The 22,895-nt window shown below is 58.1% G+C and overlaps 1 protein-coding gene across 8 annotated transcripts in view; it reads right to left on the bottom strand.

Annotated features, from left to right (window-relative positions):
- The window catches only part of NFIC (nuclear factor I C), a 99,568-nt gene that overhangs the window by 4,994 nt on the left and 71,679 nt on the right, over window positions 1-22,895 (bottom strand). For 3 of the 8 annotated variants that reach the window (XM_078361516.1, XM_078361519.1, XM_078361515.1), the window contains exons 7-9: window positions 13,450-13,575; window positions 9,747-9,931; window positions 3,258-3,343 (exon numbers count right to left, since the gene is read on the bottom strand). In XM_078361516.1, coding sequence (XP_078217642.1) covers window positions 3,293-3,343; window positions 9,747-9,931; window positions 13,450-13,575 — 362 coding nt within the window. In that variant the 3' untranslated portion in view covers window positions 3,258-3,292. Of the gene's footprint in view, window positions 1-3,257; window positions 3,344-8,512; window positions 8,667-9,746; window positions 9,932-13,449; window positions 13,576-22,895 lie in introns of all 8 variants that reach the window. The other 5 variants (XM_078361518.1, XM_078361520.1, XM_078361517.1 and 2 more) reach the window with 2 other exon arrangements.

Raw genomic sequence — 22,895 nt, 5'->3', positions numbered from 1 at the left:
AGCGTGGCTAGTGAGGGGAGGGCTATGCCTCCGGACCTGGGGAGACCCCTCCAGTCCCCCATGAGGTTAGAGGCAGGGCTGCCCCCACCCCTGTGGCAAATCATTCAATGGAGCCCCTCCAACCACGCCACGCCTCCAACCACGCCGCCGCTGGGCCAGACCATCTAACTGGCGCCACCGAGGTTCCCAGCGCCCCACCTCCAGCCAAGTTCAAGTTCATCTTGGCCATTACCTCATGTCTGGTTTCTGTTGGCAACCGACAGACTCTGGGCGTGACCCTCCCGTCGTGGACCAGCCTCCCCTGAGCCCGTCCTCCCTCCCCTCCCCTCCCCTCCCCGCCTGGCTCGGGCCCCAGCAATGGTTGGGGGGGCACCCTCAACTCCACATCCTCCCCCTCAGCCAAGGGGTGACGGAAGCAGGGAGGTGGCGGGTGTGAGGAGTGAGGTCCAGCTCTGGCATCCTGCTGGCCTGGCTTCAGTCGCCTGTGTGGCTCCTGGCATGTGGCTCAACACCCCCCTGCCCCCCACCCTTGGTTGACCCACCTGCTACGTGGGCTCCCATGCAGAGAAATACGGAGGGGACATCACAGAGGGGAGGGGCTGGGGCGTCAGATCTACCCCGTCTCACTGTGGGGGATTGATGGGGAAGGACATGGGGGGATGGGCAGGCAACTGACCAGGGTGAGATCAATTAACATTGATCAGGGGGAGGGATATTGATGGGGGAGAGTCCGTGGACTGGAGGGTGTCGGGAGCTGGAGAAGCTCAGGGAAAGGGGTGCCCGCCCAGGCCTGGGGGAGGAGGGGGCAGAGGGAAGCGAGGAATAGAGGCGGAGGAGACAGAAGTGCTGACTGGCCAGAATTGGAAATCAGAGGACTAGGAGCTCAGGGCCCTCTGAGCGGGAGTGGGGAGCGGGGAGCCGGCAGTGGGGAGAGCGGGGTCTCACTGCTCCTTCCCTCCCTCTCCGGGGTCTACAGGGAGGCGGTGGCACCCCGGGTGCTTTCAGTTCAAAGACTGGGGTCCAGTCTGGGAGGCACCGATGGGGTCCTCCCCAGACCTGCCCTCCCTGGACACCCAGTTTGGAGACATCACCCCCCCCAACCCATGCTCCCCTGAGAGCCTCCTGACAATGTCACCTCTCTTCTGTGCCCCAGAAAGCTCTGACTCCAAGGCCTGGCGGGTGGCCCCTCCCTCCCTCTAAATTCTTCTATGGCTCCCCACTATCCCAGAGCCAAGCCCACGCCATCTCTCTGGCCCCTGCTGCCAGAGGTCTCCATATTCCAGCGTTTCCCACACCCCCCCCCACACCACTGCCTATGCACAGCTCCCTACCAGTGCCCCTCCCCACCCCATTCCACCAGCCCTGGTCCCATCCCTTCTGGGTCCCCAGAGGGGTCCAGTGGATCAAGAGAGGGATGCTGAGAAATGTGCCGCCCTCGCTTGCCTCAGTTTCCCTCCCCTCTCAGCCTCGGGTGGGGTGGGGCTGGAGCCAGCGCAGTGTGAGAGGGGGGCCCACCCCGGCCCTGGCGGGGAGGGCCAGGTCAGAGAGTTTGGTCCAGGCAGAGGCTGGGGAAGGGTTAAGTGGGTTGGGCCTCCTCCCTCTGCCCGTTTCGGTTTCTGAACCACTTAAGGACATTCCCAGCCTCCCGCAGGGGCAGGGAGAGGTGCCGGTGGGGGAGGCAGAGGCAACTCGGGGCTCCATCAGCACCCGGCAGGGGAGAGGGGGCCAAATCTCAAAGCGGGGAGTCCTGGATGTCTACCTTGGGGGCTCTCCAGCTCATTGAGGGACCCTGAGCAAGTCACTCCCCTCTCCAGGGCTCTGTGGGTACAAGGAAGGGTGCTTAACATTTAGGGGGTGTGGGGAAGTCTGAACCTTTCAGTACCCTTTCTGTCCCCCAGTGCCAAAGGCTCTTGGTGCGGGTGCCCATGGCTAGAGGAAGAGACAGAGGTTCAGAGTGGGTAAACCAGGGCTGGGCTGGAGGCCTGGCTCCTGACCCAGGATTCCCTCCACCCACAGCACACGGGAATCCTCCCAACTCAGGAGAAGGAGCCTCAAGTCCTCTGCTGCCTGCTTCCTCCTCCAGCTGGTGTTGGGGCCCAGGGCTCACCCGGGAGGAGAGGGATGTGCCACCTACAGGCTTCCTGGGCACCCAGCACAGGAAGGGAGGGGGAATGCCACCTCCCCTCCCCCGGGGCTGGCTCAGCCAGGACCCTTGCTGTGGGCTCTGCAGCAGAAAACCTCCGGCAGTGGCCAGAAGATTAGAAGACGGCCCCTGGGGACCCCACCCCCCACCCCCACGCTCTGCAGTTCTGCGGCTGCTGGGGAGCCCAGAGCTGGGTTCTCTGTGTCTGGTCTCTGTGCCTGAGGCAGCTGCCCCTGCGACCGTGCCCCCTCCACCCTCTCCCCAGCACAAACCTGGAAGGCGGGAGGCTCAAAGGTCGGCCGCTTACCATAACCCAGACTGGCTCACACACTCCTGGCCGCAGGGGCACAGATGAGAGGCCACCACTGGGGTGGGGGTGGGGGACACCCGGGCCTGGGGCTACGCTGCCCTCCCACACCCCCCTCCCCAGGAAGCTGGGATTCACTTCCCCTCTCTGAGCCTCCTGTTAACCGCCTGCCTGCCTGCCTTCTGGGGGTGGTGAGAACCGGCTCCTGCTCTCAGCTGCAGCCATCTGAACGGGGAACGGGGAACGGGGAACGTGGGGCCAGCCCTGCCCCATCCTGTCAGCCTTACTGATGACGCCTCTCCGCCCCCACCCCTCACACTTGCTCTGTTGTGGGCTGAAGCCTGGGGTGGGGCTTGGATGCTGTCTTGGGAGGCCCCACACGCCACCATGGACTGCCTCAGTTTCCCCCAGCCACCCCATGGTCCCTCTAGGCCTCGGCATGGAGGGGACGGAGGTTGGGGAGGTATGAAGCCCTGTGTGACCCTGGGCAGATCCTTTTAACTCTCCGGGCCTCAGTTTTCCCATCTGTACAATGGGAAGCAGCTGGTAATGACCCTGGTCCCATAGCTCTGCCATGACGGTCTCTAGGGGCCACACCCCATCCTCCCAGGACCAAGGTGGAGGGATATCTGGCCTCAAGGAGAGGCCAGGCGGAGGCTCAAGGCCTGGGTGGGGTGTGGGAGGCTGGCACCCCTATGCCGGGGAGTGTGGCGTGGGACCCAGCAGGCCCTCTTTGCCCTGAGCCCCCCGGGGCCGGCCCCTCTGCCCTGCCCCTCCCGCCCCCCCAGCCGGCCTCTTGGCCCCTACCTGTGCCTGATAAATGCCCGCAGGATCCCTTGGTCCTAATCCCACAAAGGAACGGTTTGCAGGGGGCGTGTCTGGCGGAGGGTAGGCTGCGGGAGGAGAGAGACCGAGAGCCGTTAGCGAGGGGCCGCCTCCGCACCCGGTGCCTGGGGCCTCGGAGCCTGCTGCCCTCCCCTGGCTGAACCGGGCCCCCTTCAAAGGCCTGAGGTCCCTGGTAGGTGGGGATCCTGACTGGAGGGGCCCAGGGGTCACGGCTGGCTGAGATCGCCCAGGTGGGCGGGGCGTCTGCTGAGAGGGAAGGCGGGGAGGATGGCTCCATACTTCACGACCCGCCCGTGAATGACCCAGGGTGTGCCAGTGCCCACCCCGTCCTGCCTCTGTGCAGGGCGCATGCATTACTGAGGGCGTCTGATTTATTAACCTTCCTCCCGGGGAGGGCAGAGGGAGGGCTGGGGGTGCGTACACAGATGGGCGCATTCACATTTCAAGTCTCAGCCATTATGTTCCGCCAGCGTGTGAGTAACTCACCCCCGGTGCCACGGCGGGGACGGGGGCCGCAGACAGGCCCGGGCCCGAAACAGGCAGGGTCCCCAAGTTGTCTTGGCTAGGGTTGGGGGGAGCTGGAGGCAGCCAGGCTTAGGGGGAGAAGTGGGGTGCATCTGCAGTTAAGAGCCCCACTGCAGGGAAAGGGGGGTGGAATCCATGCCTATCCTGCCTTTATTAAGTGTCTACTGTATGCCAGGCACTAGCCATGATCACACCGAGCCCTGAGCGGATCCTACACAGTGTCCTGCATCTATTAAGTGTCTACTCTATGCCAGGCACTGGACATAATCCCACTGAGCCCTGAGTGGATTCTATGCAGCATCCTGCATCTATTAAGTGTCTACTGTATGCCAGGCACTGGACATAATCCCACTGAGCCCTGAGTGGATTCTATGCAGCATCCTGCATCTATTAAGTGTCTACTGTATGCCAGGCACTGGACATAATCCCACTGAGCTCTGAGTGGATTCTATGCAGCATCCTGCATCTATTAAGTGTCTATTGTATGCCAGGCACTGAGCACAATCCCACTGAGCCCTGAGTGGACCCTACGCAGTATTCTGCATCTGTTAAGTATCTACTGTATGCCAGGCACTGGGTACAATCCCAGAGCCCTGAGTGGACCCTACGCAGTATTCAGCATCTGTTAAGTATCTACTGTATGCCAGGCACTGGACATAATCCCACTGAGCTCTGAGTGGATTCTATGCAGCATCCTGCATCTATTAAGTATCTACTGTATGCCAGGCACTAGGTACAATCCCAGAGCCCTGAGTGGACCCTACGCAGTATTCAGCATCTGTTAAGTATCTACTGTATGCCAGGCACTGAGCACAATCCCACTGAGCCCTGAGTGGACCCTATGCAGTATTCAGCATCTGTTAAGTATCTACTGTATGCCAGGCACTGGACATAATCCCACTGAGCTCTGAGTGGATTCTATGCAGCATCCTGCTTCTATTAAGTGTCTACTGTATGCCAGGCACTGGACATAATCCCACTGAGCCCTGAGTGGACCCTACGCAGTATTCTGCATCTGTTAAGTATCTACTGTATGCCAGGCACTGGACATAATCCCACTGAGCTCTGAGTGGATTCTATGCAGCATCCTGCTTCTATTAAGTGTCTACTGTATGCCAGGCACTGGACATAATCCCACTGAGCCCTGAGTGGACCCTACGCAGTATTCTGCATCTGTTAAGTATCTACTGTATGCCAGGCACTGGACATAATCCCACTGAGCCCTGAGTGGACCCTACGCAGTATTCTGCATCTGTTAAGTATCTACTGTATGCCAGGCACTGGACATAATCCCACTGAGCCCTGAGTGGATTCTATGCAGCATCCTGCTTCTATTAAGTGTCTACTGTATGCCAGGCACTGAGCACAATCCCACTGAGCCCTGAGTGGACGCTACACGGAATCCTGCATCTATTAAGTGTCTACTGTATGCCAGGCACTGGGCATAATCCCATTGACCTCTGAGTGGATTCTATGCAGCATCCTGCATCTGTTAAGTATCTACTGTATGCCAGGCACTGAGCACAATCCCACTGAGCCCTGAGTGGACCCTACGCAGTATTCAGCATCTGTTAAGTATCTACTGTATGCCAGGCACTGGACATAATCCCACTGAGCTCTGAGTGGATTCTATGCAGCATCCTGCATCTGTTAAGTGTCTACTGTATGCCAGGCACTGAGCACAATCCCACTGAGCCCTGAGTGGACCCTACGCAGTATTCAGCATCTGTTAAGTATCTACTGTATGCCAGGCACTGGACATAATCCCACTGAGCTCTGAGTGGATTCTATGCAGCATCCTGCATCTGTTAAGTGTCTACTGTATGCCAGGCACTGAGCACAATCCCACTGAGCCCTGAGTGGACCCTACGCAGTATTCAGCATCTGTTAAGTATCTACTGTATGCCAGGCACTGGACATAATCCCACTGAGCTCTGAGTGGATTCTATGCAGCATCCTGCTTCTATTAAGTGTCTACTGTATGCCAGGCACTGGACATAATCCCACTGAGCCCTGAGTGGACCCTACGCAGTATTCTGCATCTGTTAAGTATCTACTGTATGCCAGGCACTGGACATAATCCCACTGAGCCCTGAGTGGACCCTACGCAGTATTCTGCATCTGTTAAGTATCTACTGTATGCCAGGCACTGGACATAATCCCACTGAGCCCTGAGTGGATTCTATGCAGCATCCTGCTTCTATTAAGTGTCTACTGTATGCCAGGCACTGGACATAATCCCACTGAGCCCTGAGTGGACCCTACGCAGTATTCTGCATCTGTTAAGTATATACTGTATACCAGGCACTGGACATAATCCCACTGAGCCCTGAGTGGACCCTACGCAGTATTCAGCATCTGTTAAGTATCTACTGTATGACAGGCACTGGACATAATCCCACTGAGCTCTGAGTGGATTCTATGCAGCATCCTGCATCTGTTAAGTATCTACTGTATGCCAGGCACTGGACATAATCCCACTGAGCTCTGAGTGGATTCTATGCAGCATCCTGCATCTATTAAGTGTCTACTGTATGCCAGGCACTGAGCACAATCCCACTGAGCCCTGAGTGGACCCTACACAGTATTCAGCATCTGTTAAGTATCTACTGTATGACAGGCACTGGACATAATCCCACTGAGCTCTGAGTGGATTCTATGCAGCATCCTGCATCTATTAAGTGTCTACTGTATGCCAGGCACTGAGCACAATCCCACTGAGCCCTGAGTGGACCCTACGCAGTATTCAGCATCTGTTAAGTATCTACTGTATGCCAGGCACTGGACATAATCCCACTGAGCTCTGAGTGGATTCTATGCAGCATCCTGCATCTATTAAGTGTCTACTGTATGCCAGGCACTGAGCACAATCCCACTGAGCCCTGAGTGGACCCTACACAGTATTCTGCATCTGTTAAGTATCTACTGTATGCCAGGCACTGGACATAATCCCATTGAGTCCTAAGTGGATACGACACAGTATCCTGCATCTATTAAGTATCTACTGTATGCCAGGCACTGGGCATAATCCCACTGAGCCCTGAGTAGATCCTATGCAGTATCGTGCATCTGTTAAGTATCTACTGTATACCAGGCACTGGACATAATCCCACTGAGCCCTGAGTAGATCCTACGCAGTATCCTGCATCTATTAAGCGTCTACTGTATACATTGGGCATAATCCCACTGAGCTCTGAGCAGATACTATGCTATATCCTGCATCTATTAAATGTCTACTGTATGCCAGGCACTGGGTATAATCCCACCGAACCCTGAGTGGCTCTTACGTGGCATCTTACATCTATTAAGTGTCTACTGTATGCCAGGCAGTGGGCAGAATCCCATGGAGCCCTGAGCGAATCCTATGCAGTCAGTGCTCCCATTTCACAGAGGAGCAGGCAGAGACGGCTGGTGAGAATTACCACAGCCACCTGACACAGCACAGCATCGGACGCCACACAGAATGTCCTCCCTGACCCATGTCACCAGCTTATTCCCCACCACCCTGTGAAGTGGGCACCAAGGTGGACCCATTTTGCAGCTGAGAAAGCTGAGGCTCAGAGAGGGGAAGATGCCTGCCTGAGGTCACACCGGGAGAGAGCTGCAGAGGTGGGATTCCAGCCCAGGGTGGATTTGGGACTGACCCCCTCCAGCCAGTAATCAGAAGCCAGTTTTTACCAGCTGGCAGCCCCGGTTCTGGCAGGCAGTGGGGACAGGAAAAGGAACGCCGGGGCAGGGGAAGAGGAGCCAAGGACGCCTAGAAGGAGCCGGGGCCACCAACTGCTCAAGAGGGCTGTGGGGGTCCCACTTGGAGAGTGAGGGACAGAGATGTTCAAAAAGAGGGGTGAGGGGAAGATGGAGTCCTCTCCAGGGGGAGAGGTCTCCAGGCCCTGAGATGTCTGGCGGCCTGTGAGGGTGGGTGACCCAGCCAAGCCTGCAGAGGGGTTGCAGGGAGAGTCTGCAGGCAGAGCTGCTGCAGACGAACTCCACATGGATCCTACGTGGTGTCCTGTATCTATTAAGTGTCTACGGTATACACACGCTGGGATCCCAGGACCGAGGGGCCGTCCAGCGGCCATCCAGAACCAAATCCAGAGAGTGGAAAAGTCTAGAAGCTGCAGCGGCCACCGACCCAGGGGCTTCCGGGTGAGGTGGCAGGTGAAGAGGGTCTTATCTAAAGGTGTGCTCCAGCCAGGTCACCCAAAGGAACTGGGCCTGATGTGGCTCATTTCTCCCCAAGAAGCCAGAACTCCAGAAAATTTTATGTGAAACGTCCTGATTTTAAAACGATCACACTGATTCTCCTTTTCCACAAACGAAAGACCAGTCTGGGGGTCGAGTCTGGCCCCTGGGCTGCCATCTGAGATCTGTGTCCACCGTCAGCTTCCTGACACACCAGGGAAGGTTTTCAGCAGCCCGCGGCGGGCACTGGGCTCCCCCAGGCTACTCAGCAAAGGGGACAGACCCTGGACTCTCACCCTGGGCCGTGGCTTGGTCCTGCCAGCCCCTAAGGCTGCCTCGGCCCTACGTGGCCAGACCACACGGCCCCTGGGCTGCTCTCCGGAGACCCACCAAACTCGCCAGGTCCTGCAGGGCTGGGCCTGACCTCTGACCTGGCAGTGGGGCTGGGGAGAGGACAGGCCTCCCTGCGGATGTCCGCCCCACCAGGGCACCGCTTCCCACGTGCTTACAGGGCGAGGTCGGCGACGTGGCTCCTCCCTCGGAGGTGGTGGCGGGTTTGGTGGCAGGGGGGAGCGCCAGCCGTGGCAGCCCCGGGGGCGGAGGAGCCAGCATCTGAGCGGAAAGGCAGTGGCTGGGCATTTTGAGCTGACCACTTCCATTTAACTGGGGGAACAGAGAGACACATGGTTAAGGAGTGGGCTCCCCTCTGCCTCGTCTGCTGGCGCCGGCCGCCCCCGGCTCTGTGCACGGCCCAGGCGGGGAAGCTAGCAGGCTGGGGGGCCAGGGCGCGGGTGTGGCCGTGACGGGTTTGGTGGGTCTGAGGGGCCTGGTGACACCCGCTTCCCGGTGTCACTCGAAGCCCGGCACTGCTGGGGCCTCGCTCACTGCCTCTCCCCCGTAAGCCCCCTGCACAGCAACTCAACCGATTTCCTTCCAAACAGCGCCACGCCTCCTCACAGCAAGTCCTCCGCGTGCTCCTCCATCGCCCACGGCCTGGCCCGTGGTTCCAAAGTCCAAAAACCTCTGACACCCAAAGCTTCCTGTGGAAGTCTGGCAACAGCCGGCTCGCTTCAACCGAGTTTGGTAGTTTTTTGGCAATTAATTTCTTCCTGCCCTTTTCTTGCTTTCTTTCTTTTTCTGCTGAATCCTAACCACTAGACCACCAGGGATTTTTTCTTTTTGAGATAAGGTCTTGCTCTGTCACCCAGGCTGGGGTGCAGTGGCACAATCACAGCTCACGGCAGCCTCCACCTCCCAGGCTCAAGCGATCCTCCCACCTCAGCCTCTTCAGTAGCTGGGACTACAGGCGCACACCACCACGCCTGGCTAATTTTAAGTATTTTTGTAGAAACCGGGGTCACGCTCTGTTGCCCAGGCTGGTGTTAAAAGCTGCGCTTATTCAGTCCGCCTTGGCCACCTGAAGTGCTGGGATCACAGGCGTGAGCCGCTAGGCCTGGTCCCTTTCTGCCTTGTTAACCCGAGGACGACCCACGCCGTTGCTGGGACCTGCACAGGCCACCCAGACCCCACGGGGTTCGACACGCCTCGTCTGAAACCCTCACGTAGGAAAGCATCTCAATTCTTACCCAATCCGGCTGCCTCCCAGCCCTACGGAGGAGGGGATTTCAGAACCGAGTCTCCGGGACCCTTTAAAGCAGAGGTTGTGCGTTCGTGTGAGCACGCGGCCCCCGGAGGTCACCTGGAGCTGCCAGGAGAGGCCCGGACGCACCCTGCCTGACTCACCGGTCCAGGTTGCTGGCTGGATGGGTCGCAGGCCAGCGAGACGAGATCTTTGAGCGGGTCCTGGGGGTTGAGATGAGGCGGATAGCGGATGGCCGTGTGGGGGAAGTAGGTGGAGGCCGTCTGGGGCAGGATGGATGTCGTGGGGAAATGCAGAGCAGAGGACGGGTGGGGGCTCCGGGCGATCCCTGCGGAGACAGTGGGAGGCGGGGGTTACGGGGGGGGGGGCCCGGCCGGTCTGCTCTGTGACTGTGTGACTGAGGTTCCTGCCTGCATCTGAGTACGTTCATTTATTTATTTATTCTCCCTCCTCCTCAAGTGGGTTTAGTAATAATAGCACCAACAACCAAATAAACCCAGCAGCACCGACCACATTCCCCCCAAATTCCCCGGCTCCCACCTCAGCCCCAATGGGGCTGTGATATTCTCCTCGTGTTTCAGTTTTACAGAGGTAGGGGTTTTGCTATGTCTGCCAGGAGGGTCTCAAACTCCTGGGCTCAAGCGATCCTCCCTCCTCAGCCTCCCAAAGTGTTGGGATGACAGGTGTGAGCCCCTGAGCCCGGCTGGCCTTTTTTTTTTTTTGAGACAGTCTCGCTCTGTCGCTGAAGCTAACGTTTAGTGGTGCGACCTCAGCTCACTGCAAACTCCACTCCTGGGTTCAAACGATTCTCCTGCCTCAGCCTCCCAAGTAGCTGGGATGACAGGTGCCTGCCACCACGCCCAGCTAATTTTTTTTATTTTAGTAGTGACGGGGTTTCACCATATCGGCCGGGCTGGTCTCGAACTCCCGACCTCAAGTGACCTGCCTGCCTTGGCCTTCCAAAGTGCTGGGATTACAGGTGTGAGCCACTGCGCCCGGCCCCGTCTTTTAACAGAGGATGACAGAGTGGCCTTCGGGGTATGTGCCACCTGTCCAGGGCCACACAGCATCAGTCGGCAGACCTCGCATCTGAATCCAGCCCATCTGGGCCCACGGCCTATATTATAAAGCTGGAGTTGGCAAGCTCTTTCTACAGATGGCTGAAGAGTGATTTTTTTTTTTTTTTTTTTGAGACAGAGTTTCCCTCTTGTTGCCCGGGCTACAGTCCAGTGGCGTGATCTTGGCTCACTGCAACCTCTGCCTTCCGGGTTCAAGTGATTCTCCTGCTCAGACTCCCGAGTAGGTGGGATTACAGGTGTGCGCCACCACACTAGGCTAATTTTGTATTTTTAGTAGAGACAGGATCTCTCCATGGTGGTCAGGCTGGTCTCGAACTACTCCTGACCTCAGGTGATCTGCCTGCCTCAGCCTCTCAAAGTGCTGGGATTTTAGGGGTGAGCCACTGAGCATGGCCTTTTCTTTTATTTTTTAAGAGATAGAATTTCACTTTGTCACCCAGCTGGAGTGGCATGATCATGGCTCACTGCAGCCTCAACCTCCTGACCTCAGGTGATCCTCCCACCTCAGCCTCCTGAGTAGCGGGGACTGCAGGCGTGCGCCACCACGCCTAGGTGATTTTTTGTATATTTAGTAGAGATGGGGTTTCATCAATTTGTCCAGGCTGGTCTCAAACTCCTGGACTCAAGCAATCCACCTGCCTCAGCCTCCCACAGTGCTGGGATGGCAGGCGTGAGCCACCGCACCTGGCCTAATGCCGTCCCCATCGGCAGTCATGCCTCACCCCTCCCCCAGCCCCGACACCCACACATCCCCTCCCTGTCTCTGCGGCTTGGCCTGTCCTGGACGCTTCATAGAAATGGGATCACACAGTGTGGCTTTTTGTGTCTGGCGCCTCCTGCTGAGCGGGACGTCCTCAAAGTGCGTCTGAGCTGTGGCCCGCGTCAGAGCCCCGCTCCTCTTCACGGCTGAGTAGTACTCCACTGCGATACCTGCCTTTTCCTTCTTCTGCCCAGTTCAGCCCGTGATTTTTAGTATTTTCACTATTTATAGCAGTCACTCCCCCGCCTCCCCAGCCTCTGGCTGGATAGTAAATATTTTTGGCTTTTGGCCATGTGGTCTCTGCTGTAGTTACTCAGCTCTGCCAAGGCAGGGTGGGAGCTGCCACAGGACATACACGAAGGCGTGCTCGTGGCTGCGTGCCAATAAAACTTTATTCGAAAGAAGAGGTGGCTGGAGGGCCGGTGTTTGCTGGCCCCTGGCCGTAATGACTGCTTTGATTTGGGTTTGCCTCTCTGTGTGCGTGGCTGTGTCCTTGTAAGGAACTAAATGATTTATCACTAGAACATGAGGTCGTAAGCAGTATTTGATGCTTCCTGCGATTCGCCCCCCTTAATCCCGATGGCAGCCACGGGAGGCGGGGAATTTTTGTTTTGCTTTCTTGAGATGAATATTGCCCCGTCTCCCAGGCTGGAGTACGATGGCGCGATCTCGGCTCACTGCAGCCCAGGCCACCCAGGTTCAAGCAATCCTCGTGCCTCAGCCTCCCGAGCAGCTGGGATTACAGGCGTGTGCCACCACCCCCAGCTAATGTTTGTATTTTAGTAGAGATGAGGTTTCACCATGTTGGCCAGACTGGTCTCGAACTCCTGACCTCAGGTGATCTAACTGCCTTGGCCTCCCAAAGTGCTGGGATTATAGGCGGGAGCCACTGCGCCCGGCCAAGGTGGAGCTGTCTTATCAGCCCCGGTTGACAGGTGGGGAAATGGACGGCTACTGTGTGACTGACCGGCTCAGCGCCCGACCTGTGGTTACCCAATGTCTATGTCTATCTGTGAGTGTGACCCTGTGGCCTGTCTGGGAGTCTCTCGTGTGACTTTTTCTTTTCTAGAGGCAGGGTCTTGCTGTCATACAGGTTGCAGGCAGTGACGAGATCATAGTTCACAACAGCCTCGAACTCCTGGCCTCAAGCAATCCTCCTGCTTCAGCCTCCCAGGTGGCTGGGACTACAGGTGCATGCCACCACAGCTGGCCTCTCTCAGGTGACTTCGGTGGGGCCCCCTCACCTCTGGGGATGCGTGAGGCCCTGGCCCCAGTCTGAGCATTGGCCTCACGGTCTGTGAAATGGGGGTGCAGCCTGACCCTCAGGGTTCTGGGGAGGCTGCCTGCTGTGTGCTCAGCAGTAGGCTGTGGCCTCATTGGCAATTTCTTTTTTTTTTTTTTCTTTTTTTGACGAAGTCTCGCTCTGTCGCCCAGGCTGGAGTGCAGTGGCACGATCCTGGCTCACTGCAACCTCTGCTTCCTGGGCTCAATCGAATCTCCTGCCTCAGCCTCCCGAGTAGCTGGGATTACAGGCACATGCCACCACACCTGGCTAATTTTTGTATTTTTAGTAGAGATGGGGTTTCTCCATGTTGGCCAGGATGGTCTCAAACTCCTGACCTCAGATGATCCGCCCTCCTCGGCCTCCCAAAGGCATGAGCCACCGTGCCTGGCCTCACTGGCAGCTTCTGATCCTGTCTATCAGTCAGTGTCTAGGGTTGGAATGCAGGGATTGGATTGAGACGGGGGATGAGGAGAGTGAGGTGAAGGGTAAGCTCCAGGCTGCAGCCTCTCCTTATACAGAGGGGGAAACTGAGGCCCAACCTCTCGGCGGGGCTGGGACCAGGCCTCAGGCGCTCTCCACCATGGCACCTCTGTGTTTTTTATCCCACCTAGAAATCTACAGCAATGGGACTCATGGTCAGACATCCAGTGGGACTCCCGTGGCTGAGAGGCCTGATCGGAGGGCCCTGCCACCCCTCCCCGCCGGGGTCCCGTGGCGCTCACCGCTGTGTACGGCGATGACGGGCCGGTGGTGCTGGGTGAAGCTGGAGAGTCGGGGAGAGTCCTGGGGGGATGGGCTGTTGAACGGTGACTTGTCCATCTCTGTCTTCTTCACCGGGGATGAGATGCCTGTGGAGGGGAAGGGATGAGAGTCACAGACTGGTCACACCCAAGGAGCCCTTGATTTCCCCAAAGCCAGCCTCCAAAGGGGCAGGAAGCCCCATCACCCTGCCTCCTCTTCCCCTGGAATCTGCAGGGGGAGAGGCTGCGAGCTCATGACACAGAGGACTACACGGAGACTCAGAGCATAGAGCGGGTGGACCAGGGTGGCGTGACTGGGGGGATGGAGAGTCGGGTGCCAGTGCGTGTCCCGGGGTCTCACAGCCCGGCCCTCGCCTACTCTCCTTCCAGAGAAACAGGAAGGCTCAGGGCTCCCCCCATTACCTGGGGGCCATTTGAGCCCTAGGGAAGGCGGCGGGGAGGGCGGCAAGGGTCAGGTCGCAAGGCCAGTTAGACCCTGACCTGCAAAAGGTGCACAGATGAGCCCCCGCTCAGCTCAGCGGTCCCTCGTCCACAAAGGAGGAAGGAACAGAGCCTCCCTGGGGCTGAAGTGAGATGCAGCCACCCTCTGTGGTCACTGGCTGGAATCCCTCTGCAGACGGAGGCCTCACTACTTCCCATGCTGCCTGGAATACAAACCCTGACAGCTCCCAGCTCCGCCCCCACACCTTCCTCAGTGGAACAATGAATGAAGAAACAGGGGGAGGCCAGGCACGGTGGCTCACGCCTGCAATCCCAGAGCGCTGGGAGGTCGAGGCGGGCAGATCACTTGAGGCCAGGAGTTCAAGACCAGCCCGGCCAACATGGCGAAACCCCATCTCCACTAAAAATACAAAAATTAGGCGGGCTTGGTAGCGGGTGCCTGCAATCTCAGCTACTTGGGAGGCCGAGGCAGGAGAATCGCTTGAGCCTGGGAGGCGGAGGCTGCAGTGAGCCGAGATCGCGCCGCTACATTCCAGCCTGGGCAATGGTGTGAAACTGCATCTCAAACACAAAAAAATATTTGGGGAGCCGGGCGCAGTGGCTCACGCCTGTGATCCCAGCACTTTGGGAGGCCGAGGTGGGTGGATCACCTGAGGTCAGGAGTTCAAGACCAGCCTGGTCAACATGGTGAAACGCTGTCTCTACTAAAAATACAAAAACTAGCTGGGCGTGGTGGTGCACGCCAGCAATCCCAGCTACTCGGGAGGCTGAGGCAGGAGAATCACTTGAACCCGGGAGGCGGAGGGTGCAGCGGGCAGAGATCGCACCATCACACTCCAGCCTGGGCAACAAGAGCGAAACTGAAACTCTGTCTTAAAAACAAACAACTGATGGGTGGACTCAGGTGGGCTCACCCACTAGACATGGGTATCCTTCCCCGTCCACACGTCCCCCTGGAAGGCCCCTGGGTGTGGGGAAGCAGCTGCTCCAGGGTTCAAACCCCAGCTGGCCGCGGAGGCTGTGCTACCTGGGTGAGCCGCCGCGTCCACCCCTTTCCAGAAAACGGGATTCTGGGAAGCTCTGGAATTTCCACCGGGCGCGGTGTGGGAACGGCGCTTGTGAGGACTGGGCCTGGTTGCCTGTGTGGGTGAGGCCCGCAACCGTCCCGGATCCTTGGGCATCGGGCATTCTCCGAGGAAACGTCAACTGCCCCGCTCAAAGAATGTTACGGCAGGAGCCGCAGCTGCTGCTATTAGGGGTGAGTGGGGAGATGGCAGGGCGCCCCTTCACAGTCTCACCCCATCTTCAAAATGAAGCGGGAACACAGAGCCCCCGAGAGGGCCACTTTGGGTATTTCGAGGAGGCTGGGGTGGAGTCTGGCTCTGGAGCTGAAATGCCTGGGCCTCCCAGGGATGGGTGGTGCCTTTTTTTCCCTCTTTTTTATTTTTGAGATGGAGTCTTGCTCTGTCGCTCAGGCTGGAGCGCAGTAGCGCGATCTCAGCTCACGCCGACCTCCGCTTCCTGGGTTCGAGCAATTCTCCTGCCTCAGTTTCCCGAGTAGCTGGGATTACAGGCTCCCACCAACGCGCCTAATTTTTCTATTTTTAGTACAGATGGGGTTTCACCATCTTGGCCAGGCTGGTCTCCAACTCCTGACCTCGTGATCCATCTGCCTCAGCCTCCCAAAGTGCTGGGATTACAGCATGAGCCACCATGCTTAGTCCTTTTTTTTTTTTTTTGTCTCGCTCTGTGGCCCAGGCTGGAGTGCAGTGGCACGATCTCGGCTCACTGCAATCTCTGCCTCCCAGGTTCAAGTGATTTTCATGCCTCAGCCTCCCAGGTAGCTGGGATTACAGGCACGCACCACCAGCCCGGCTAATTTTTGTATTTTTAGTAGAGATGGGCTTCATCATGTTGGCCGGGCTGGTCTAGAACTCCTGGCCTCAAGTGATCCACCCACCTCAGCCTCCCAAAGTGTTGAGGTTACAGGCGTGAAGCACCGTGCCTGGCGAATTTATGTGTCACCAGGCTGCAGGGCAGAGGCGTGATCGTGGCTCACTGCAGCCTCAACCTTCTGGGCTTAATGGGCTTAAGTGATCCTCCCACCTCCGCCTCCCAGATAGTGGGACCACAGGCGTGCACCATCAGGCCCAGGTAATTTTTTTTTTCTTTTTTTTTTTTTTAGAGATGGGGTCTTGCTATGTTGCCCAGGCTGGTCTCAAACTCCTGGGCTTAAGGGATCCTCCTATCTTGGTCTCTCAAAATGCTGGGATGACAGGCGTGAGCCACAGCACCTGGCCCCAGGGAAGCTTTTTCAAGTGAGGACTAAGGATCACATCTTGCCTGGACAACGCCGCGTCCTGGGCTCCACCGGAACCCTAGGAATGGAATCTCAGGGCGGTGTGCCCTGGAGAGCCACGTTTTTCGGAATGATTCTTAAGTTTCTTGTAAGGTAAAACATGGACCGAGACAGTCTAAACAAGGTGATAACTGAGCTTCCCTCTAACCTGGCACTTGGAGCACCTTCCCTCCAGGCTGTCTCAGGTCAGCCCTGTGGACACTGGGGCCGGATCGTTCTCTGGGGTGAGGCTGTCCTGGGCACTTGCAGGGTGCTGCGCAGCGTCCCTGCCGCCACCCACTCCAGGCCAGGGGCACCACCAGTTATAACAACCACAGATGTCCCCAGACATCACCGAAAGTACCCTGGGGCAGAATCACCCAGGGGAGACCCCCTGGGTTAGGGGATTCACAGACCCTCCAAGAGACTGTATCCCATGATCCTCTGCCCCGCTGAGGCCCCCGGAGGCTGCACTCACTGAAATCCACACCCTGAGTGGGAGGGAGAGAGGAACAGAGTTCCAGGAGCTGGGCCCCCCTGGTTTCCACTGTCCGCCTCATTGGGAGCTTCCAAATTATTTTCCAAATAATTCTCTGAGGATTTCTCAGTCTCAACACTGCTGATGTGCGGGGCCAGATCAGTCTCTGTAGGGAGCTGTCCTGGGTACTGCAGGGTGCTAAGCAGCGTCCCTGGCCTCCACCCACCCCATGCCAGGAGCACCCCTCAGTGGTGACAACCAGGAATGTCCCCACGTCACCTGGTGTCCCTGAGTGATGCCCTGATGAGAAACTGTGTGTCCCTGTGCCTTGGGTCCTCTGCTGATGGTTCCACAGGCACCTACAGGCATCTTGAGGCACTCGTCCCCGTTGCCAGCCTGTCCCCGCCACCTCTGTCCTCCCAGCATTGCTGCCTCCCTCCCCACATGGGGTCACCATGCAGGGAACCTCCGTTCTCTCTGATGGCTGCAGCCCAGGGGGTGCCCAGATCCTGGACCCAGCCACGGGGGATGTGCAGCTCCTCTGCTTTTTCGGTTATGGAACCAGCTGTCCCCATGGCTCTGCACACATCACGCTGTGTGGGAGCAAAGGTGTTGCCGGGACACATCCCAGAAGCAGGTCAGCAGGGCCGAGGCCCCGGGAACACCTGGCTCTGGAGGAGACCCAGGACACCCACACAGGGGACAGGAAGGGTGACGCCTCCACTCATGCCTGGCCTGTGAACACTCAGAGGGAACACTCGTGAGGCCCTGGCATGGAGGCAGAGCAGACCGGAGTGGCCCCACTACCCGGCAGGGTGCCAAGAAGTCTGTGGCCAAGCTGGGACCCAGCAGCCAGGCCCGGGAGTCTTCCACGGCAGGAGGATGTGGAAGGACTGAGGGTGGCCTGGAGCCAGGGAGGCCAGGCTGGTCCTGTCGGCACGTGTGTGCGTGTGTACGCCTGTGCGCGTGTGTGTATGCATGTGAGCATATGTGCACACCTGTGCAATGTGTGCATACGTGCGTGTATGCCTGTGCACGTGTCTATGTGAGTGTGTGCACATATGCATGCCTGTGTATGCCTGCACTTGTGTGCATGTGCACAGCTGCGTGCATGCCTGTACACATGTATGCCTGTGAGTGTATGTGCATGTGAGCACGTCTGTGCAATGTGTACATGCACGCATGTGTGTATGCCTACACAGCCATGTTTACACTTATGCATGTGTGCACGCCTATGCACATGTCCACGTATGTGTGCACATGCATGTGTATGGATGCGAAAACATGGATGCATGCGTATGCCGGCACATGCATGTTCATGTCTATCTGTACATGCTGGTGTATGCACATGTGCGAACATGCATGCGTATGTGTGCATGCCCGTGCACATGTGTGTGTGATTGTGCACACGTGTGTGCGCGTGTGTGGAGGGCTGGCAGCTCCCTGCAGGCACAGGGCCATGGCGGGCATGAGGTTAGGGGTTGTCAGATGCTCACTTAGGAGGATTTCCTAGAACAGCTTGTTCTGGATGAAAATAGTCTGCCCCAGACTCCACCCCTCGCCACCACATCCCTGCAGACACCACTAGAGCTTCCTGAGATGGGGCCTGCGGGAGCCAGGGCAGGGCAGGAGGAAGGGGGGCGCAGCCCAGGCACTAAGAGAATGAATAAGCCTGCGTGTTCCCGGCAGGCTCCGACTCCACACCCCACCTCAACGCTCCTCCATCTGTTCAGCAAGCATGCCTGGGACCCCCGTGGGGCCCCGCTGTCTGATGCACATGATGCCCGCCAGTCCCCCGTCCCGGCACACACCTCCCTGTTCAGCCAGCGGGCCTGTGTGTCCCCCGTCCATCTCAGTGGCCATCTTTCTACTCAGGGGACACACGGATGTATCCACACACCTCCCCGCATCCTGCATGGCCTCGTTGGAGAATAGCGACTGTAAGGAGCATACGGGCCTGCGGCTTCCCCATCCGAGCTTCCTCCTGTCTGTTTAACAAACACGCCCAACTGACCTCCTCTCTGTATGTAACAAAAGGCTGTCTGCTCAACAAACGAACCCACTTCCCACTGAAAATGCCCACTGCCCCGGGGACCGAGTCTCACTCATGCTGGGTCTCCAGGGTCCGGGGTCAGGAGGGGGCCCCACACAGGGCATGTGGAGTGGACAGAGGCACAGATGCAGGGCAGGGAACTGCTGGGGACGCAGTGACCACTAGGCGTTGACAGTGCACTGAGGTCTCTCCTTTGGGTCCTGCGGACATTTGGGACCGGATCGTTCTCTGGGGTGGGGCCATCCTGGGCACTGCAGGGTGCTGGGTGGCATCCCTGGCCTCCACCCATTCCATGCCAGGAGCACCCTGCAGTCATGACAACCACAAATGTCCCCAGATGTCACCCAGTGTCCCCTGGGGGCAGGATCACCCCTAGGTAAAACCCCCTGGCTTAGAGGATTCCACAGACCCCCAAGAGACCCTGTGTCCCATGACCCTCTGCCCTGCTGAGGTCCCAGGAGGCTGCACACATTGAAATCCCACCCTGAGTGGGAGGGAGAGAAGAGGTGAGTCCCAAGAGCTGGGGTCCCCCGGTTTACACCGTCTGCCCCGCCGGGAGTTTATTCTGGTGTCTGGTGTGAGCAGGGGACAGACTTAATTTTCCTATTGTTTTTTTGAGACAGGGTCTTGCTCTGTTGCCAAGGCTGGAGTGCAGTGGTGCAATCACAGCTCACTGTAGCTCTGACCTCCTGGGCTCAAGCGATCCTCCCAACCTCGGCCTCTCGAGTAGCTGGGACCACAGGCGCACGCCACCACATGCAGCTAGCTTCCTATTTTTTTGTGGAGACAGGGTTTCCCCATGTTTTTGACCTCCTGGGCTCAAGCGATCCTCCTGCCTCGGCCTCCCAGAGTGCTGGGATTACAGGCGGGACCCACCACACCCAGCCTCGATTTTCTTCCACGGAATTAGCACATAGTAAACAGGTTTCTCAGCTTCAGCACTGGAGACACTGGGGCTGCCTTGTTCTTTGGGGTGGGGTCGCCCTGGGCACTGCACGGTGCTGAGCAGTGTCCCTGGCCTCCACCCACTCCATGTCAAGAGCACCCCCCGTTGTGACAACCACAGATATCCCCAGACACTGCCCAGTGTCCCTGTGGGTGTGGCAGCATCGCCCCGGGTGAGGACCGTCTGTGGAGGCACAAGCCTCCTCGTGCACTGTGGTCCCCACAGCAGCCTCGTGAAGAGCTTACAGGAGCTGTGCCCATTTCACAGAGGACGGATGGGGGCAGACACTCACCTAAGGCCACAGAGCTAAGAGGGGGCGTAGGGGTGGAGCTGGAATCCAACTCTGTCCCTCCCCAGGCCACGCTCCACTAGCCGCCTCCACCCTGGGGTAGATAAAGGGATGGGCAGGCCAGGCGCGGTGGCTCGTGCCTGTCATCCCTGCACTGTGGGAGGCCGAGGGGGGAGGATCACTTGAGGTCAGGAGTTTGAGACCAGCCTGGCCAACATGGTGAAACTCCGGCTCTACTAAAAACACAGAAATTAGCCGGGCGTGGTGGTGGGCACCTGCACTCTCAGTCCCAGCTATTTGGGAGGCTGGAGTGGGAGAATTGCTTGAACCGGAAGGGCGGAGGCTGCGGTGAACTGAGACTGTGCCCTTGTACTCCAGCCTGGGCAAGAGAGCCAGACTCTGACTCAAAAAAAAAAAAAGGCCGGGGGAAGCCCTGGTGACAGAGGAGAGAATGAATGGGGGTTGCCTGCCCCGCCCTGTGTAATAACTGGCTGAGGATGGTACCTGTGTTGCCTCTGAGGGGGTCACACGAGCAGCAGAAGCAAAGCACAGCCGGGCTGCCGGCGGGCACCTTCCTCCACCCCTCGTAGTTGGGTAAGCAGGGAGGCCTCGCAAGGAGGTGGCCAGGAGAAAGGGCACGCCCGGCCCAGGCCCCAAGCGGGCAGAACCTAGAGGCTGGAATGTGAGGCCTGGAGGCATGGAGTGGGGGTCTAGCCTGGCATGGGGCTGGCACGAACCCCCCAGGCCTCTGTGAGGGTCAGGGTGGGGGACCGGCTTAGCGCCCGGGAGAAAAGGCCCCCAGGCCGCCAGAGGAAGGGAGAGCTGCTCTAATCAGCTTAACCCCCTTAATGAGCGGCTAATTGGGGGCTGTCTAGACAGGAAGCTGGAAAGGCCCAGGAGGAGGAGGAGGGGGGGAGGGGGAGGAGGAAGAGGAGGGGAAGGAGGAAGAGGAGGGGGAGGAGAATTCCAGGGCTGCGGCCATGGCCAAGGCACCTCCGGGAGAGACCCTGCCTGCCTGGGGTCCTGTTTTGTGTCCGCCCTCCCCCGGCCCCTCCGGCCCTCCCTTGGTCCAGCCATGGGGGTAAGGCTAGGCCCCACTGGGAACCTCAGGGACCCCGCTCCAGCCCAGGGACAAGGCCTGTTCCCACGCGTCCTCCTTGGGAATCAGTGGCTGTGAAATGTTTCTCGATGCAGGCCACGGCCATGGGGAGAGACCCAGGAAGCATCGGGCATAAGCTCTGGGCTCTGCCCCTTCCTGGCTGTGGGCCCTTTGGGCCTCAGTTTCCCCACCCATCAACTGATGGCCAGGGGTAGGCCTGATCTCATGGAGCGTTACGGAGGAGGGGAAATAACCTGGCTTAGGACATCGAAGATCCCCCATAAAACAGAGTAAGGAGCCCTGAGTGGGGTCCCCGGGAACGGCCACACGGTTCTGTGCCCGTGTGCACCTGCCTGTCGCAGCGGTGACCTGGAGCAGGTGACGTCACCTCTCTGAGCCTCAGGGTTTCCCTCTGCAAAATGAGGCGACTGACAGTCACCTCCGCAGGGCTGTCTGGGACAAAAATGTTGGGAAGGGCATGAGAGAGAGAAAAAGCGGCCAGCCAGGTGTGGTGGCTCCCGCCTGTCATCCCAGCACTCTGGGAAACAGAGGCAGGAGGACTGTTTGAGCCCAGGCGTTCAAGACCAGTCGGGGCAACACAGGAAATCCTGTCTCTACAAAAAACACACACACACACACACACACAAATAGCTAGATATGTTGGCGTGTGCCTGCAGTCCCAGCTACTGTGGAGGCTGAGAAGGGAGAAGGGGTTGAGCCCAGTCAACCGTGATCCCACCACTGCACTTCATCCTGGGTGACACAGCGAGACTCTATTTGGAGGGGGAAAAACAAAAGGCTGGGTGCGGTGACTTACGCCTGTCATCCCAGCACTTTGGGAGGCCGAGGTGGGCGCATAACCTGAGGTCAGGAGTTCAAGTCCAGCCTGGCCGACATGGTCAAATCCCATCTTTACTAAAAATACAAAAATTAGCCAGGCATGGTGGTGGGCGTCTGTAATCTCAGCTAATGGGGAGGCTGAGGCAGGAGAATCGCTTGAACCCGGGAGGCGGAGGCTGCAGTGAGCCGAGATCATGCCACTGCACTCCAGCCTGGGTGACAGAGACAGGCTCCATCTCAAAAAAAAAAAAAAAGGAAAAAAAAAAAAACAACCAAGAGTGGCCCAGACCAGGGGTCACACACCTGCTCCCCTCTCCCTCCAGGCCCCCCTTGGCATATGCCCCTGGCTATATACAGGGACATTCTGTTCTCAAGAAACATTTGGCCAAGTCTGGGGACATCTGCGGTTCTCACCACTGGGGGGTGCTGCTGACGCAGAGCGAGCGGAGGCCTCCGACGGCACGGCACCCTACAGTGCCCGAGACCGCCCCGCCCCAGAGGATGATCCGGCCCAAACGTCCACGGTGCAACTCCCAAAACCTCCCCAAACCGCGGCTCTCTCTGCGGGGAATGCGCTCCCATCATTTTCCCTGCGGATAAATCCACTTAAATCGTCCGGGTTGCAGCTTAGCCATGAATTAATAATAAACCCAGCTCTCACGCCCCAGCTGCACGCTTTCCGTCCCGCCCTGGGCTACGGGTGTTAACATTCTTCCATTGTTTTCTCTCCACTGGGATGCTGAGCCAGAGTTTTTTGAGATGGAGTTTCGCTTTTGTTGCCCAGAATGGAGTGCAGTGGCGTGACCTCGGCTCACTGCAACCTCCGCCTCCGGGGTTCAAGTGATTCTCCGGCCTCAGCCCGCAGAGTAGCTGGGATTACAGGCGTGCACCATAATGCCCAGCTAATTTTGTATTTTTAGTAG

This window comes from Callithrix jacchus, chromosome 22 (assembly GCF_049354715.1).
Source record: "Callithrix jacchus isolate 240 chromosome 22, calJac240_pri, whole genome shotgun sequence".
In the NCBI taxonomy this organism is placed as follows: domain Eukaryota; kingdom Metazoa; phylum Chordata; class Mammalia; order Primates; family Cebidae; genus Callithrix; species Callithrix jacchus.
The sequence above is the reverse complement of the archived record's forward strand: the minus strand, read 5'-3'. Positions and strand labels throughout refer to the sequence as shown.